General features: G+C 55.8%; 6 protein-coding genes across 6 annotated transcripts; 1 reads left to right on the top strand and 5 right to left on the bottom strand.

Annotated features, from left to right (window-relative positions):
• Nucleotides 1–781: 781 nt before the first annotated feature.
• LTR77_000450 (uncharacterized protein) lies at nucleotides 782–3,079 on the top strand (the record flags this gene model as incomplete). Its single annotated transcript, XM_064797716.1, has 2 exons — nucleotides 782–1,365; nucleotides 1,693–3,079. 2 exons carry the CDS (start codon nucleotides 782–784, stop codon nucleotides 3,077–3,079), a joined length of 1,971 nt encoding a protein of 656 aa, XP_064663950.1.
• Nucleotides 3,080–3,224: 145 nt separating this feature from the next.
• On the bottom strand, nucleotides 3,225–4,341 carry LTR77_000451 (uncharacterized protein; the record flags this gene model as incomplete). Its single annotated transcript, XM_064797717.1, has 2 exons — nucleotides 3,225–4,048; nucleotides 4,098–4,341. The coding sequence occupies 2 exons, from the start codon at nucleotides 4,339–4,341 to the stop codon at nucleotides 3,225–3,227; spliced, it is 1,068 nt and encodes a 355-aa protein (XP_064663951.1).
• A 145-nt stretch (nucleotides 4,342–4,486) lies between these two features.
• Nucleotides 4,487–5,128, bottom strand: LTR77_000452 (uncharacterized protein; the record flags this gene model as incomplete). Its single annotated transcript, XM_064797718.1, has 2 exons — nucleotides 4,487–4,601; nucleotides 4,656–5,128. The coding sequence occupies 2 exons, from the start codon at nucleotides 5,126–5,128 to the stop codon at nucleotides 4,487–4,489; spliced, it is 588 nt and encodes a 195-aa protein (XP_064663952.1).
• A 645-nt stretch (nucleotides 5,129–5,773) lies between these two features.
• LTR77_000453 (uncharacterized protein) lies at nucleotides 5,774–7,596 on the bottom strand (the record flags this gene model as incomplete). The annotated part of the gene is made up of 2 exons (XM_064797719.1): nucleotides 5,774–7,176; nucleotides 7,320–7,596. The coding sequence occupies 2 exons, from the start codon at nucleotides 7,594–7,596 to the stop codon at nucleotides 5,774–5,776; spliced, it is 1,680 nt and encodes a 559-aa protein (XP_064663953.1).
• Nucleotides 7,597–7,902: 306 nt separating this feature from the next.
• On the bottom strand, nucleotides 7,903–11,772 carry GIN4 (serine/threonine-protein kinase gin4; the record flags this gene model as incomplete). Its single annotated transcript, XM_064797720.1, has 3 exons — nucleotides 7,903–8,408; nucleotides 8,465–11,097; nucleotides 11,147–11,772. 3 exons carry the CDS (start codon nucleotides 11,770–11,772, stop codon nucleotides 7,903–7,905), a joined length of 3,765 nt encoding a protein of 1,254 aa, XP_064663954.1.
• Nucleotides 11,773–13,524: 1,752 nt separating this feature from the next.
• On the bottom strand, nucleotides 13,525–14,810 carry LTR77_000455 (uncharacterized protein; the record flags this gene model as incomplete). The annotated part of the gene is made up of 2 exons (XM_064797721.1): nucleotides 13,525–13,650; nucleotides 13,707–14,810. 2 exons carry the CDS (start codon nucleotides 14,808–14,810, stop codon nucleotides 13,525–13,527), a joined length of 1,230 nt encoding a protein of 409 aa, XP_064663955.1.
• Nucleotides 14,811–18,343: the final 3,533 nt, after the last annotated feature.

An 18,343-nucleotide genomic window follows, 5' to 3' on the forward strand; every position in this document is an offset into this window, starting at 1 on the left:
ACAGGAGGATCTAGCGTTGGGTTGTTGTGATTATAAGGTATGTACCAATACGTAGCTTCAGATGCTCTGGTTGAGCTATCGACTCCTCGACCTGCCTTGCTGCCTTTTGGGAATCTGACGCACGTGACGAAGCTTGGCACTCCAAGACTGTCTTCGAACTCCATCTGCTGCTGTTGACTTTCTCCTACAACAAGCGTCGAATGGACAGTAAGACCTGCCCAGTACTGGTGGTACCTATCTACTCCACACTACGAGAACCTCAGTATACGTAATAAGACGGACGTCAGCAGCCTCGCCATCCTCCTGGTGGTTACACACCCACGATGGCCATCTCGAGGTCTCAGGCCGGCCGGGTGGGCACTGGTTGCACTCCGTAACACAGTCTGCAGCCACAGATCATAGTCACTTCCGACTGGCGGAACCCAGACGCTCTTCTTTGTGCGATCGACGACCAGTCAATGATGACTAGCATGCGAAGCAAACTCACTTCCTAGGAGGATGGTAAAAGCCTCCCTCGCTCTAACATTGAGCCAGTCCGCGAAAATCTATACAAACACTTATCGACTCCACAAACCAGGCTTTGGACTACCTTGATCACATTTTAATATTGCCTCAGAACCCCATTCAGCACACCCGAATAATGTGCCTCCAAACTATACATGCATGGAGCTGTTCTCATCAAACCCATGTTCGTATCTTTGGCCACAACCTCTGCGGAGCTGCGAAGAAGAAAGGCAGCGTACCATGTCCGTCAGAGAAGAACGAGCTCCACCACGTTGCTATGGAGGGACCCTGCGACAAATGCGCCAAAGCGACCAGGTCGTTGCCTTCCCTGAGCAGAGCACCCCGAAAAGACGCTCAACGTAGTCCGTTGGTCAGCCAGGCTTTAGGATCGCAAGGGCATCATCCCCAGAAGTCTACTGGAGGCGCCGGAAAGGAGCGTCATGCTCCCACGGACGCCTCGATTGCCTCACGGCCCGCAGCTGGCACCTCTACCAGCGAGTTGTCAGCGACGCAGGGGAAAGGAAAGGGCAAGGCTACTTCGAGATCTGCTTCTCGGTCCTCATCGCGGGACTCCGACCACAGCTCCAACAGCTACTTCCAAGGCTATCCTGATCCACCGGAGTTCGAGAATGGGCAAGCCTACCCCGATCCAGAGTTCTTGGGAGACTTACCTGACACAGTGGAGGATTATGTTAGTTCAGTCAGGAAGTTGAAGGGAGATCCGGCGGTCGCTGAAGACTATTTCCGCGACATGTGGCATGCTCAGCTGCTTCTTGCCTTTGACGTGAAGAAGTTGAAAAGCCGAGATGGGCCCCGGAAGCAGAAGAGTCTGTCTCCTCTGATTCCCGATGGTGATGCAAAGTAGTAACTGCCCTGGCTGGACTTAGATAGATATGCGTGCTCTCCAAGTATGAGATGTAAGTAGATAGCAAGGTAAGGCATGTAGTGTTATTACTCCATACCACCCGCCTGATTCTCATATCTAGAACCGAACAAACATTGCTGGGCTTGGACAACGCTATCGCTGACTCCTTAGTATGTCAAATAGCAGCAAACATTGCACTCATGGTCGACAAACGGGAAGGTTTGATATGATCCAACACAGACTCACGGACAGACAAAGACTATATGATGGACTCGGACTGTCTGCAATTCTCGATGTTGCTCGTACATACTAAAGGCCAACAGACTCGAGTCTGCACCATCCCCGACAGTACCAACTGTTGCCATACTGCAAGTCCTTTTCGACCAGGCCATGGCCTCCGAGAACCATCGCGACACGAGTTCCGAACCTTCTCGGTATGGAGGAGGTGCTGATTACAGAGACACCGTAAGCGCTCCGGATCTAGAAAGTCCACATCACAGTGAGTACGAGGGCGAGGATGAGCAAGAGGGAGTGTACCAACGAGGCGAAGACGTTCTTGCTTTTGTGGGCCCTGAGGAAGATGATGTGGAGAGCGTCAAGACTTCAGATTCGCTCACATTCCGTCCTCATGCGGTGTCACCTGGTTCATCAACCTCGCTCCAATTCGAGTTCTCCCCCTTCGACAGAGTCCCGGAGCAAAAAAGGGAAGATCAAGACGGCAGAGATGACTTGTATTCTGCGTGGCCCGATGACGACACGGTGGAGAGAAACGAGGGTTCAACAGTCCCTGCTCCCCCTTCCTCCCCTGTATCAATGAGTTCGCCAGTCGTACTCCCTTTCGGGATGTCTCCTTACCTCAGTCCCCCGGAGTATCCTCACGAAATAGCTAAACTTATCAGCACTGACTACGGCCCACCCCCAGACCCAAACGCCCCGAGACCTATTCTACCGGACGGGAAGACTCTGTTGAGAGATCCTATGCTCGTAGGCCACCTTGAACCCATGTGGGTGTACGTTGATCGTGCCCTGCGAAGGGACGGTGTGTCTGCCATCAAAGCTCGCGATTACTACGTATCTTGCTACGTGGCTCTGCTGCATAAAATGTTTGAGACGCCAAAACCTAGTACCAAGAAGTACGTCATCCCTGCCGAAAGACTTGGAGGTCCACAGAGTACTGCAGAGGCACCCAGAAAGCCAGGCATGGCATTCGATTGGCCTACTGCGCAACTAAGTGGCTCAGTCATAGCTGGTCCGCGCTCGACTGCGTCGACGAGGACTGCACAGGCAGAGCAACGCTCCCTCCCAGCTAACGACGCTCCCGCCAGCCAGCTTCCCGATCCTCCTCCACGACCTCGCTCGACGGTCGACACTCGCTTATTTCCGTACCCGGAGGTGAATGCAAACCCGCCGGAGGGTGTCAACGATTATGCCAACCGTGTGGCCAAGAGTACGGTGGATCGGACGGCCGCGATTAACTACTACTGGCTTTACTGGCATTGGAACCTCGCTTCGCAGTTCGACCAGGCCAGTCGGACAAACACTCCGCGTGGTCCAGCTGCGGAGCAGCGACGAGCGCCTCAGTCGACTCAGCCCTCGCAATCCTCTGGCAGCGGTGCAACACAGTCTACAGTACCGGCGTGGAGGGGACGTTCAGCATCCCTTCGTAGCCGTGGGACCGGCAGCTGGCGAAATAGCGGAAGCCAGAGATGAGGCCTCAAAGCTTTGTAAGTGACTTCGATGGCGAGAGGTAGGTGACATTTCTGCATTGGAGATGTGCTTTGATTTCATTTCATTACTTGTCCGGTACGTAGCAGGCTATGTAGCATTTCCAACTCCTCAAAACCCCAAATCATGCTCACTTAATCTCCAAATACGTCGGTCCAGCGACCACAGTCTCATCAGGCACACTCGTCGCAGCCTCATCGCAGTTACTCAACAGCAAATAACTCTGCCCGTGAACACGCTCCGGAATCGTAACAGTGAACGTCATCCCATCCTTCTTCGCCTTCATCTGCGCGTGCACAGGCCCATTCGCAGTAACGAAGACTGCATGCAACTTCGCCCCTTTCGCTCCGGCCGCGAGGACGTATCGGTTGGTGACGAGTGTGATCTGGTCGCCGGCCCTGATCTTGCCGGTTGTTGTGACGGTCAAGCCCGGGAAGGCTTTGATCGGAAAAGTCGGGTTGCCCTTGGGACACGAAACGATGAAGCCGGAGGCCATAGTATGGACTTCATCTGGTGTCAGGGGGTTGTCTTGGGATTGCGCGAAAGGGCTCTGGGGCAAGTTGGCGCGCAGGTAGGCGCTGTGCCGGGCTTCGACGGTCAAGATGCTGCCGGCGGCGGTCAAGTAGGCTTTGTTGGAGATCTGCTTCGCGGCACCTAGATAGGCGGAGGTACCCACACCTTCCAGAACGCTGGCGGTAGCGACGAATGCGTCGACGGAATCGATGCCAAAGGCATACTTGCATTCGGCGACGGGCTTGACGCCAGCGGCTTCCAGACCCGCTGTCAGGAACTCGACATGCGCTGTCTCGTGAGCGCTGATGGCCTTGACGTTCTTGTAGAACGAGTTGTCATAGCCTGCAGCGCGGAAGTCTGCCTTGGTGAAGTTGGCGAGGCCTTCGCGGTAGAACTTGTCTTCGAGGTGCTCGAGCGTCAAGGCGTAGCGCAGGATGTCAACTGGTCAAAGGATTAGCTACGCAATGCGCAACGGTGATCTCGAACGCACCGTCGTTCATTTGCGACTCTACCTGTCGCTTGTTCGACAACCAGAGCCACTGCAGTGGAGAGGCAGCGATGAGATCGGCTGCGGCGAGCAGACTCAGAACAGCGGCAGTCCTCATATTGGCGTCGCTGAGTAAAATGATCTTGACGCAACTTGACAGATTCCGACAAATCGCTTGGGACCTGAAGACATTGGCGGACCTTCCTCTTAAGGCATGTAGAAAATTGGAGGCGATGTTGTTGATCATTTGGCGGTGGAATGTCGGGCAGAATGTGGGAAGTCCCACAGCAACACCGGGTCGAGACTCTTCTGAGCCATGACGAGCCAAACGTACTGTAGAATTTTAGAGTAATGATGACTTCCATTGAGCAGTTCCACATGTACTTGTCTGCTTAATGGTGGCCGTCGTCCATCTGAGCATACCGCCCGCAAGCGATCTCGCCGACGAAAAGGCCGGCAAGGACAGATAGGAAGTAGCCAACGTTCAGGGTCATAACCGCCAACATCCTGTAACTCGGTCAGTATTGGAGTAAAGCCGTTTGAATCGCCGTGGCCACTCACAGCAGGTATCCAACACCAGCCTGCACCACAAACACGCATGCTCTCGGAAGATCCGTGCTAAACCTCCGAGGCTGCATCTCCAGCCCTCGCCCAGACGTCCTAAGTACTCTCACACGCTCCTCAACCCCTCGCGAAGTCAACACTGCTTCCTCAGTGTTGTGCGGCTCGCCGAAGCCCAGCTGCTTCTCCCGCTGGTCTGCGGTCTCGCCCGCTATCACGACGTAGCGTCGCTTCACAGCTCGGTCGTGCCATTTGATCTCCAAGACGTGTCGATAGGCTTGGAGTAGTCGAGAAATGATGCCCAGAACGATCAGGAAGATGCATGTCCCCGCGTAGCCGCCGGTATTGAGAGGCGTCCATGCTGAAGAGTAGAGAGGCGTGCTGTGGTCGGTGGTGAAGACCATGGGCATCGACATGCCTGTGCTCGAGCCCGACCCTGAGGAGTGATCCATGCCGTCCATGTTCATGGCCATGATGGCGGTTCAGTCTTAGCCGTGAGAACTCTGGAGGCGGTTATGAGCGAGGTGCACACGGACAAGCTGCAGTTGGAGTCGTTCTTTCTCGGATAAACGAACGGTCTACTCGTCTCGGATCTAGCTTCTCCGCTTTCGAGATGTCGTTGTCTAACAATGGATCGAGGCTCCTGTGGTGGGTTTAAAGGGAGAAGATGCGAGATCGGTTGATGGAGCAGACATGGATGGGGAAGCAAGAGATGTGGGAGGAGATTAAGGGAAGTCTTTCTTACCTCAACTCACCAGTGAGCCTTCAGGGCTTGGTGCACGTCGTCGCGGTCGTTCCTTTCTTCGATGTGGACCATTTGAGAATATTTCGACTAAAGCGGCAAGAGCGAGCGGTGTTTTGAGCGCGTTTTAACGACTGGCCAATCAGAGTGCGGCGGGAACGCCGGGCACTAGCGGATGTCCATCCCACCAGCACCAGCACCAGCACCGCTGCCACCACTTCCTCCCACTTCCTCCCACTTCCTCCCACCCCTACATCGTCACCATCGAGTAGCATGTGTTTGATGAAGAGGATTGTCGATAATCGCCTATGAACGCTCACTAAAACACCCACAACGCCCCTACCATGCCAACGCCGAGCTAAGTCCCCAAATCCCTTTACTGAAACAACTCCTCCTGCTTCCACACACTCTCCTTCTTCACCTCCATCCCCGAGATTTTATCACCCGCGTTACCCATCATGTAATCTCTCCCCTTAATCATCCAAATGAAGAAGCTCGGAAGACGCCAGCCGAGGATAGCGCCAACACCCTTCGACCTTCCAATCGGCACCAACTGCGTCTCCTTCGTGTTCTTCTCGAACAACCTGTCCTTGCCCTTGGGCTTCGCATAGGCATTGGCATGAGCGGCGAGAAGGTCGCGCTTAAGGTTCGTCTCCATGACCGGGACTTGTCCCATGATGTCCATGATGCCATCGCTGCTGGACGTTCCGACGTCGCCGACGGCATAGACGCGCGCGCCCGCGGCATCGACACGGAGGGTCTGGTTGTTCTGGACGACGTAGCCTTTGGTGTCCTTGAGGTGCTCGGGCACATACCCTGAGAGTGGCTGGTTGCCCATGGCTTGAATAACGATGTCGGATACCAGCTCTTCGCCGTCATGGAGCATGACTTTCGTCCGACCATCGGCAGTGTCTCCGGAGGAGTAGAGCTTGGTGTTGAAGCGGACTTCCACCCCGACACGCTTGAGCAACACCTGGGCTTGGTCGGAGATGGACTGGCGCAGCGCGGGCAGCAGCTTGCTGGCGGATGTGATGAGCGTGATCTTCGCCTTCGGGTGCGAAGGCGACGATGCGAACCAGCCCGCAGCACCATTCAGGTATTCTCCCAGTTCGCCAGCGGTCTCAACACCAGCGGGGCCGCCTCCGATAATGGTGATGTCCTTCGCCGACGAGATCTTGCTGTGAATGCTCTTCAACGACCTCTCGATCTCAACATGGCTGTTGCCCTGAAGCGAGAACAGCGGCGAGAACGTCTTGGTTCCGGTGGCCAGGATCAACGCCCAGTACGCGATCGACTCGGTCTTGCCATCCGCCTTCTGAACAACGACTGTCCTGGCTTTCTCATCCCAGCTCGTGGCCTTGGCCTGGATGAAGTGGACTTTGTCGCCGTACTGCTTGAATCCCGGCTCGATGTCGAGCATGATTTTGTCCAGGGGGATGAGGTCCGGCCGGACGATTGCGCGAGGAGAGCCGTGGCGAGCGTACCATTTCGAAGATGGATCTACGACGAGGACGCGGTACTTGATGTTGCCATCGGTGGGCAGGCGAGGGTAGATGTGGCGGAGGAAGTAGTGCGCCGAGCTGAGACCGGCGTATGACGCTCCGAGGAAGACGATGTTTCTTGTTTCTGGCATTGTTGTGTTGGAGGGTTGTCGCTTAAGGAGGAATCGAGGAGAAGGAGTCGGAGGGGTTCGACTGGAATGCAATGGACCGTTGTGTAGTGAAGAAAGACAAGCTGGAGGGTATCGAAGAGGCTGTTGTACGTAGCTGTCGCTGAAGACTGGAAGACAATGGATGATATAGCAAGAAACCCACCACATACTCTGCCCACCTTATTATATGATCCCTCTACGACAACCGTGCCACCTACATTTCGCAGCATTTGCTCATTTTACTCAGCGCTTCCGCACACAGACATCACACCACCTCTTCCCGCAATACTTGTGATTATGGCGCGGAGGAACAGACGCTGGTATGCGCTTTGTGTCGTCGCACTGACAAAGCCGATATGGAAGGCGGAAACAGCGGATGCTGCACCTTCCGATGCCCGCGATCCCTCCGGCTTCCGCGCCACTGGCTGTAATGGTTCTAGTAATTTGATGGTGATGGGAGATGCTTGTTCTGCGTATAACATCAGCTTGGGACCAGGCACCGCGTTTGGTCTTCGGTCTTCGTGAAGTAGTCCAGATTGAATTGGCATGACGCTCAATGCGACGCTTGAGGCTGATAGGATGCAGTGAAGAGCGTCCATTATTACACTCCCAGTACGGTTTGTAACGCTGATGACAACGACCGCATCAAATGCCCAAGACAATGATCCCATAGTAGCCCTCTCCCCAACTCCGGCAATGAACGATGCCGCAAACAACCGCCCAACAACCGCAGAATACCACATCTCCAAACCCGCAAAGTGTCCAGAGCTGACCCGATCAACCAAAGGTGAAGTGAATCGATGTTAGCCTGACAATGCTCCCACCACACCCATCGCGCTCCATTACATCCACGATCACCCACCAACGACCTCACTCAACGCCCTCCACTTCTCTTCGTCTTCGACCAACCACCCTCTCCCTCTCATGACCCCATCCACAACCTCAATCACCCTCTTGAACCCACTCGCAGCCCCCTTCGTCTGCACGAACCGCGCAATCGACAACCCAACCTTACGTCCATGCTCCAGCACGACGAAGAGCTCGATGCGGAAGCTGACGGGCTTGATGTCCAGCGCATTGTGCTTGCCCACACTCGCGGTGATCGTGTTCGTCTCGCGGGAGTACTGGAGGTCTTGCACACCGTGGCGCTGCCACTCACGGAGCAGGATGACGAGTTCCTGGCGTGCTCGACCGCGTGGGATGGAGAAGCAGACGACTTTCACTGCGGGCTTGATGTGGAAGAACCGGGCGAACCAGGAGCGCTCGGGGCCGGTTGAGGGTGGGCTGTCGTCGCTTGATGGAACGGGTGATGCTGCGGAGAAGAGGGAGTCGAGCGAACGATTGGTGAAGGTAGGTTCTGCTGTTGTGAAAGTCAGTCGGGTTGCTCAACATTCAAGGTATCAGATTGCAGCTTACCCGCTGAGGCCTCTTCCTCCGCCTTGTCACCACTCTTCTTTCCCAGCCACCTTGACAGACCTTTCTTCGCGCCTGACAGCTTATCCTTCCGGGTCGGAAACTCGCTCGACTGCGCCGAAAGAGGAGGCTCCTCTGAAGTAGCCTTCTCAGGAGGCGGCTTGCTAAGCACTCTCGAAGGCCGTCTCTGTTGGCGGTCGTCGATCTCCTGGAAGCTCGATGGTGTCTCTGAAGGGCTGGGCTTGCTGTCTTGATTCGTAACCTTCTTCCCAAGCCCGAACCACCCGGATCTCTTCTTGCGGAGGACTGCGGGTGTGGCCGTGAGCGTGGTATCCTCGTCAATGACCTCCAGCCCTCCAGCTTGCGCATCAGCATGACGAGAGCTCAGTCGATCCGCGGAAGTCTTCACGCTCAATGTTCTGTTCGGACCACTGCTGGCCTCACTTCCATTGCTTTGCTTGCGGACGTTGAGCGGCGCGACAAATCCAGATGGGGACGGCGGGACAACGCGAATAGTCTTGTCGACCGGCCGACTGTCCTTCTGCACAGGCGCAGTGACAGATCGCTGCCAGTTGCTGGTACCTTGACGTTGGCTGCGTTGGTCGCTCTCCTCCGAGATCACTGGAAGGAAGTTGGGATGGCCACCAGTCTTGGTCTCAGGAGCAGATGTAGTCCGCTTCTCATCAACAAGACGTGACCCTGGCATGATGGTCTCAAGCATCTTCATGACCTCCTCAAACTTCGCAGTATTGTCGTCACCGCTCGACTGATATGCAGCCAGCTTCTCTCTTGTCTCCGCCAGCGTCTTCGTGAGGTACGTATTAGGTGTGTCCTTTGGAACGTCTGGTAGCGGACGAGCGACAGACTTGGGCTTGATCTGTTCAAACGTGCCAGACCCTCCTCTCGACACTGAAGATGGTGGTGTGTCGAACGGCCCATTCTTCTCCGAGAAAGTCGACTGCGCGGTCAAGCTCGAGCCGACAGAACTGCGGAAGAAGGCCTCCTCGCAAGCCTTCTCCAGCTCTGCACTGTGCTTGCGGATATCCCTTCGCATGTTCTGGCTCGGCGTCTCCGCTGGCTTACGCACCTTGATGCGCGGAGTCTCGAGCACTGCATGTTTCTCCTTCTTCGAGCGCACAGGCTGATGAACCGGTGCCACAGGGCTGGAACTCGGAGGCTGTGGGTTGGCTGGTCGCAACGTGCGTCGGTCGCGCAACGTGTCCGGGATGCTAGGCGTGGGCGGCGTCTTCTCCGATGTCTGGGAGACCAGGCCACTTGTTATTGACGAGCGTCGCAGATGCCCAAAGCTCACTTGCCTCTTGTGCCGGTCTGAAGGGCGCATCTTCGCGATCATAGGCGGGCTGCTTGGCCACATGGAGCTGGTCATGGAGTGATCGGAGGCGGAAGATCGTCTCACTGAGCCTTTGCTGTTTGCAGAATGCGCCAGGCTAGACGAGGAGAGATTGGATGCACGACGTCCACCCTGCTTCATGACCTCGATGCGCAAGGCGTTCTGGTGACGAAGACTGCGGGTGACACTGGCCTGAAGAGTGCCCCGGCTGCCATTGCGGTGTACAGTAACATTGACATACTCGCCTCTGCCGTTTACGATGGGATCCTTGGACGCTCTGTAAGGGTCATAGCTGCTGACCGAAGGTGGTGAGTTGACGAAACTCTCTGCTGGTCGAAGGTGCTCGTCGTTCAAAATGGAATATTGTGATTGAGATCTGCCAGCAGGGACTGGTACTGGCGGAACATCCAGATGCTTCGGTGCCTGGTTATGATGATAGTCGCTGTTCGAGTAATCCATGTCGTCCGGGCCTGAGTAGTTCTCCAAATTCTCATCTCGATGCTTCACCAAGGCAGCGTAGAACAGCTTCTCCTGGTTGATGTCGTTGTTGAGCAGCTTCTGTACAAGACTCCGCTCCGGCTCACTGTGCCACAAGGTGCGCATGTTGCGCAGGATCTCGCGGTCAATGTCCTGGATGCGGTTCACTTTGAAGTCCGTCAAGGTGGGTATTGGCCCAATGGCAGCCTCCTTGCTCCCCATCCGACCATCGTATCCAAACTGCCTGTCGTACTTGTGCAAGAGTGCGTGTTCCCAAACACCGTCCATCGTGATCCTCTTCTTCGGATCTGGTACAAATATGCGACTGATGAGGTCCTTCGCCTCTGCGCCGAGTCCGGGCGGCAGATGGTAGTCTGCCTTGGCGATGTCGCGGAAGAGGACGCGGATGTCACCCTCTTCGGAGTAGTTGTATGGCGTGGTTCCGGTAAGCATGACGTACAATATAACGCCACAGCTCCAGACATCTGCTTGGGTCCCGTCGTATGGTCTGCTGCTAACAACTTCTGGGGCGGCGTAGTGAGGACTGCCGCACGGCGTACTGAGCTGTCGACCTGCAGGCTGGAGAGCGGCCATGCCAAAATCGATAAGCTTCACTGTCAGGTTCTCCCGGTTCAGCAGGATGTTCTCCGGCTTGAGGTCGCGGTGGCAGATGAGGAGACGGTGGCAGTACAACAGTGCTGATACAATTTGGCGGAAGATGTAGACTGTTTCGTCTTCGGGCAGCCCCTTGCGCTCATCAACGTAGTGAAACAGTTCGCCACCGTCGACATATTCCATGATAAGGTAGCTGTAGAAACATCAGTATTAGTATGGAGGATGCAGTTTGTCGCACTTACAGCTCATTGCGGTTCTCCCACACGTCAAACAGCCGCACGATGTTGGGGTGTTCGAGCAGCTTCATGACTGCAATCTCCCGTTCCAGTCCATATGGGATCGGCCTGTGTCCAGAAGCGCTAGACATGCTACTCTTGGTGCTCTCAATGAGATTTGCCAGACTCTGCGCGCGCGTGTTCTCGGCAGTCGCACGCGTGATGATCTTGACCGCGCCGTATTGGTGCCGCGTCTTGTGCCTCACCACGCGAACGCGTGAGCAGCCGCCTTTGCCGATGGTCTTGCCCAGCTGCCACTGGCCGATGTAGGTTTTGCGTTTCCGGCCTGTTGCTGAAGCGTTGGTGGACGTCGTTGAGATGGCAGAGTTGCGCTTGGATTCTCGTGGCTGCTCCTCGCTCGCAATCTGTGAGATGCGCTTGTACTCTGGCGAACTAGGATTGCTTCCGCGGATGGCGAGAGAGCCATTGGGCTCGAGCGACTCGTTGTGAGGTAGATTCTGCGGTGATGTCGAAACGGCCTTGCTGGGCCTCGCCCGCCGCTGCTGAACCGGTGGCGTGTTGGCTTGGTTTCGCAGCTCGCCCAAAGGCTGCCTTGTGCCCGGTTGGCGATTGTGACGATAGCGGTCGGCCATCTCAGTGGTGTCTGCGAAGGGATGACAAGGTGATGGGCATCACGTGTGTGAGAGGTGGCGTATCGGATGTTGGTGGTAAAATCTCTGCTTCACGTGGTGGTGCTTTGATGTGCAATATGATCAAACGGTCTGCTCCTTCTCTTCCCTTATCCAACCTGTCACACGGCGCTGAGTGATCGAGCCAAATCCTGGTGGGGCAGTCCGATTGATGGAATTAATATGCAGCTGGTCCGGACAAACGAGAAACAAGTGAGTGGCAGCGCCGTAGCGTCTTCAGATCCAGATGGTGATGAGGCGGCGGAATGCTGTCCACGAGGCAGAGTGGGAGATAAGGTATGGCCGCTATTGCTGCTCGCTGGATGTCGCGGAAGATGGAAGCGACAGACAAGAAGGGAAGATGAAGTTGGCAAGGTCCACCACCGCGATGTGACTCGCTTGACAGGATTTTGTTATTCACAATCGAAGTTCAGGGAAGGTGCAGACTGGGCCCTTTCGGCAGGCGCCTGGCAACTCCAATGAGACGCTTCTCCCCAAAATGCATGAGAAAAGCTGGAATGAATGGACTTGTTCTTGTTTGTTATCTTACTGTTTGTGGCGCCGGTGCTGGAATGCCGCCTACTCTATTGCGACCTCACCTCTCGACATTCGCCTACCAGGACTGACGATGATACCGGTACTCGTGGCCTGTGTACTCCTTCATCAGGCGGAGAGGTCAAGGCCAGTAGATCAAGGAAGCGAGCATGAAGAAGCAGAACAGTCACCAGGAGCTACGATGCCGTCTCCGAGACGCCTCTCCACTGCCAGGCCATCTCTATGGACGCATCTCTACGCCTGCCATACCACGATGATGTGGGCAAGATGACATCCGTTCACAACGATGATATTGAGAGTGGAAGGAAAGGAAGAAGGAGCAGATCAAGAGCAGAGGTCAAGATCAGCACGACCAGACGGATTTGCCCGAGCCAACCATTCCGTCCTTCCACATTGGCTCAAACATGGCCTGTTGTGAACAACCACTCTGTGGAGCGCAGGAGACATGACACGCCTACAGACGTGCCCGAGAAAGAATGGTCCTGCTCTCGAGCAACACCATGTTTGTCGGTCATCTACGAACCTCTCACAAGAGTTTGTCAGTCCAAGACAAAGACAACGGGCAGGAGTACATACATCCTCTCGCCGATGGCAGTACTACCTCCAAAGACATCGTGCGCCCTTCCGCATCGTCTACTTCCAGCTATTGACTGGTCGTCGGTCATGTTCGGCCTCTGCAAGCGATACATTTACCTCCCATGCGCAACTACGAATCCAGACACGTCGGACCGATTAAAGTATTCATGCATTCGGTGGGAGTCTCTTCGCTGACTCGCAGTAAATTTTGATGTGGTCTGGCCACACAGCTCGACAGGTCCAGAACAATCTCTGCCGATCTGCACAAAAGTCACATTGGAAAAACTCTCACTGATCATAGAAGCAATGCATACGTTTTGATCGTATCAACATATCAGCATTGCCATCTCCAGGGCATCCACAGCCCAGCCATCATAGCGCCGATAGAACACCAGCGCTCCCTCTCATGCACATTTCCTTTCCCATTTCCCACCGGCAGTCATTTCCCTGCCTCGTGGGGCCAAGCTAAGGTATAGAGACGATATAAAGATACAACACAAAAAGCGAAGGGTATCATTCATGAAAAATTCCGGAACACGCGCGTTGACAAACTGAAGCAATTCCACCCCCCCCCCCCTTTGGCGCTCATGCTGAGGCGACGACGGGGCTGGTATCGGTGCTCGACTTGGTGTCGGGCGAGATGGAGCCGTCGAGTTCTTTGATCTCGGTGGTGGAGTGGGATTTGCCGCACCCTTTGACGAGGATGTGTCGCTGTGCAATCAATCAGCATACTTCCTTCATCATAGTGGATAGCAGAGAAAACAAACCTTCAGCGCGTCTTTCCGCGAAAAGCTCTTATCGCAATGCCCGCACGGAAACGGCTTCACCGCCAAATGTATCCGCTTATGTCTCTTCAGATCGTGGTTCCGGTTGAAGCTCTGCGGACACTGATCGCAGCGGAACGGCCGGTCGTTCTGCGGCGCCTGCTGCTGGTACATCTGCTGCATCTGCGCCGCGTGCCCGCTGTTGAAGCCTTGCACCATGTGATGCGGCATCCCGCCGACCATTTGCATGTGCCCGCCCGGATTGCTGACGTTGGAGAGAACGGCGCCCGGGGGTGGGTAGGTGTACGGTCGTTGGTACATTTGCTGTTGTGGTGACGGCATGGTACCGTGGCCGTTGACGGGCGATCTTTGTGTTGCGCCTCCTGCACTAATTGGGCTCTGTTGGACGGGTGAAGGGCCGGGTGGGTACGCGAACGCGCCTTGTTGGGGTGCTGCGGATGAGGGCGCGGATTGGCTGTAGTACGTCGGTGTCGGAGGCGCTCTGGAGTAAGCTTCTTGTGCGCTCACTGGTGATGCTTGAGTGACTGGCGGTTGGCCACCCATCATTCCGCTTCCCATCATCTGATGTTGGTGATGTTGTTGCAATGCCGGTAAGCTTGGTGCTGACATCGGCATTGAGGCTCCGGAGTAATGGTGTATGTCGTAGGGTGGGGGTGGAAGGCTTTCGGTTGCGGTGGGCGAGTTGTTTCCGCGCATGATCGAGTTCAAGGAAGGAGAGAACAGGCCGCGTCCCTGCCCAAATGGCTGTGGTGCTGCGGCTGATTGGAATCCGTATGTATTGCTGCCGGTATTTGGAGGCGGCCACATGCCAGAATGACCCGTTGGTGTGAAAGGCGGGAGTGCGCCCTGTGAGCCTGCGCTCGTCACGCCAGACGAACCTGGGCTGATTCCGTCCGTTGAGCTGTTGCTCGGCGGGGTGAGGAGGTTTCCAACACTTGTCAGAGTGGTGGGCGGTTGTTGTGAATTGAATCCCGTGTAGCTCTGATATTTCTGGTGGATGTTAGTGAGCTGCGGCGGTGGTAGTTCGAAGGTCGGGAGGCTGGACGCGTTCGGTCTTCGAGCAGTAAAGCTGGTCGGTGCGCCCATGTGATCCTGTCCCGGTCCCATCGGAGGATAAGCTATGGAGGCAGCCACGTTGGCGGTGTGCGGATCCGAAGCGCCGAAGGGCTGGTGGGCGTCGGCCGGTGGTGTCGGGAGTGGGAGTGGAAAGGAAGGAAGGTACGTCTGCACGTAGAGTGGTTTATGATCCCAATGAAGGCCCGCAGGCGAGTGGGTAGAAGCCACGAAGGGCGGTCGAGTCCAGTAGCGCTGGAGAGTTACTTGTAGTCTTCAATGTCTTCGATCGTTCAAGATCGGATGTTGTTGCTTGACAAAAAGGCAGATCCGGCAACCTGGGTATGGGCAGACTTTGTACTCAAGCCAAAAACCGAGGACCTGGGATGGCTATACCGAAGCAATGGAGGACGCGACAGAGGGTGGAAGAAGGAGCCCTTCGATTTGATCGTCGGTGACGATGCGGTATGCAGTCCTGTCCCAAAGCCACCTAGGTGTTCCTGAATGGTGTTCACGTCCACAAGGCGCTTCCAAATCCACGTTCTGGGAAATAGGCTTGCAGACGAGATCGTGCAATCGGCGTAAGGCGCACGCCTCCAGTCAACAAAGCAAGATCCAAGCGATCCGGAAGTGTGGGTGTGCAGATGCTGCGTTACACCTCGTTACACACGCCGTGAACCTTCCCGTGCTTTTGGCAGTCCTGCTGGAATGGAGAGTCCGAAGGGGGTCAGAGCCTCGTGGATCCGGCTGGAGAAGGTCGGCGATTTGTGCAGAGGCACAGGGCGAGCTCGCGCGACGACCGATTGTACGACAGAGCAATGGTGAAAGACGAGACGCGCAGAGATGATGTCGCGTCGACGTCCCAGATTCTTTGATGTGGGAGTGGCGATCCTTTGTTAAGCTTAGGTGCCTGGCGTCCGGATGGCGGTCGAGGGCTGGATCACGGCTCACGCCTCCTCTGCGGGCGTGAGCGTATATGTATGGTCGCGAGCTAGTAGGGGCCTCAGGAGCGGTAGCGTGCTCGTCCCGGCCAGTAGAGAGTCAGAGCGCCGAGTCGAGGATCTGGAATCGACTAGGGTCGATTGCTTGCAACGCAATGACCACACGGGACGAACTCATTAAAGGCCGTTGCTTTCATACCGATGCGGACTGCTCAGGCGAAGGGTGGGATGGACGAGGCTGTCGCTGATTCGGCGAGTTGTGCACGCTCAGTCGCTGGACCTACGCGCTGTCACGGGCATGTATCGTTCGCCAGGCTCGCCGACGAGCAGCACTCGTTCGGTCCAACCAAGTCCGAATCGAGCACTGGGCGCGGGTCAACAAAGCGACGTCTGTCTCCGCAGTGAAAGGGCCTCTACCCTTGCAAGCGATCTCGTTGTCCTCACCTCCATCCCGCCTTGCCAAAAGCGAGATTGGTGATCCAGAGCTCCCTAGCTCCTCGTTTCAGTGTAGCCAGCGTGAGCCGAACTACTGACTACCGTACAGTTTGGAAGCTGATGATGATGAAGGGTTCCGGCTACGTCTACGTTCGCTAGCAAAAACCTTCTCCAAAGGCAGTCGCTCCTCGCCCAAGACAACGGGCGATCGCGGGTTCGCTTTGTCCTGCGATATCACCACTGCTACACCAGCTCAACACCGGCCGAGCACGCCCGATCGCACGATGGATAGCAATAGCCGCATTGAGGGTGTTTATCTCCAGTCGCTGTCTCGATCTGTCGCAGAGCCCCGAATGCTGTTGGGTTGCTGATGAGCTTCATCTCGCCTGTGAGAGATCTCCAATGATCTCCGTGTCTCCGCAATCAACAGACAACCACCTGCCATATTCAATAAACCAACAGGGGATGGTTTTGTCATGCTTGTCGCGCGTTGTGAAAGCAGGGCACCACCGACTCGGATCTTCCAACCGGATTGGCGAGGTGCGTTCATTGGTTCCCGGGCCTCCTTTGTCTCGCGCCCCGATCTCTTATCGCACGTGGGTTTAGTCGAACGCTATGCAAGCAAGCGTTTCCGTCACCTGGTCTCTACCGAAAGAGAGCTCGCTAGGAGCACATGGTACACCAAGACTTTCGATCGTTCTGCAGCGCTTGTAGCTCGGCTTCCTTCCTCACCCCGAGACATGCGTCAGCAGGCTAGTCTACAGGCCATGTCTGGCGGCCATGTTCCGTCCCCACTCTGAGGGTGACACGGCGTGGCGCTGCAGCTGTCCGCTTGTCTGGGACCATCAGATTCGCTGCCCATGTGGACAAGCGCCAAAGGAGCTCTCATCGGCGGACCCAGCCGCTGTGCCGCATGCACGGCGATGGCTTGGTCCCAACCGCTGGCGGGCGCAACGCTAAAACTGATCTCAAGATGGAGACAACTATGAATACTGGCTACTGTTCATTCCATCTGTTCCATCCATCTGGCAGGTCTCCTGTGAGGGATGCCCATCCACGATGCCCATCAACTGCTCCACACCCGCACGCCGAACGCTGACTCCACCCTCATCCGAGCCTTTCCAATATTGCAGGAATCGCTAGCTTCCCAAAGCTCACCCTCACTCTGAGCGATCCAATCAGCCACTGAGATACGCGAGAGCTAACCCTTCCCAGTGAGCATCGCTTGGGCCAAATGGTCTGAGCCGGGGGCGACTTGCAAGCTTTCTCCACGCACGCCTTCCCCTGGTCCATGCCTCTGGTTGCTTACGCCTCTCCCGCGCCAACATCTGCCACGGCCGTCCATCCTCGCAATGCTTTCCAGCAGTGGCTTGGCTCTATCTGTGCCACTCTGGAGCGTTCTCGCCGCCGCACCCGCAGCCCTCACGCTTCCACTTGCACGTGCTAGGGACGATCGTACATATCCCCCTTCAACGGCTGCTAGCAACGCATATCGGCGTCGCCGATAGCCCCAGTGTCTTGTAGGCGATCCGAGGGATTCCCTGGTTTAAGAAGTTTTGCTTTTTCCTTTCTGGGAATCTTGACCCACCTCTACCAACAAATCTCTATGGAGTACTTTGCTCTGTTATTAAAGCGGTAGCCTTGCTGACAGAACCTTGGACATGCATACGAGACATCGCGTCTGCTCTGCGTAAAATCTCAGCAGTATCTCAGTTCACGCGACGGCCATTCTCAATGCATAATGCCTGGGCAAGACAAAAGCAACCAGCTCGAATTTCTCTCCAGATTCTGCAGACGGTCTGGCCCTCTGCAACGTGGGTCTCGAACCCCGCGCGCCTCTGTCAATCTCCCGCAGCCTCGTCCAGCCTTAGCCCTGCAGGAGGTCGCCTGCACTCTCAACGTCAAGCATCTTCCTGGACACATCCCACCCGCTGGAACGTAAAGACGAGTCATGTCTGCCGGTCACGGCCATGCTAACGTTACCCACGTGTTGGGCGCGTTGTGATGACCCTGCTCGGTGGGACGTTCTCCGCCATTCGAGGCCTTGGAAGCCATATCACTGATCATCAAATGCGACCTCTGCTAAACATCCCTACTCCAGCCTCGGAACCCACGACAAGGCTGTCCTAGACGTACCGCATATTGACAGCTCACGTGTTCAGTTCACCAAATCCGCACAAGCATATGGAA

This window comes from Saxophila tyrrhenica (assembly GCF_035928015.1).
Source record: "Saxophila tyrrhenica strain CCFEE 5935 chromosome Unknown scaffold_1, whole genome shotgun sequence".
Classification (NCBI taxonomy): Eukaryota; Fungi; Ascomycota; class Dothideomycetes; order Mycosphaerellales; family Extremaceae; genus Saxophila; species Saxophila tyrrhenica.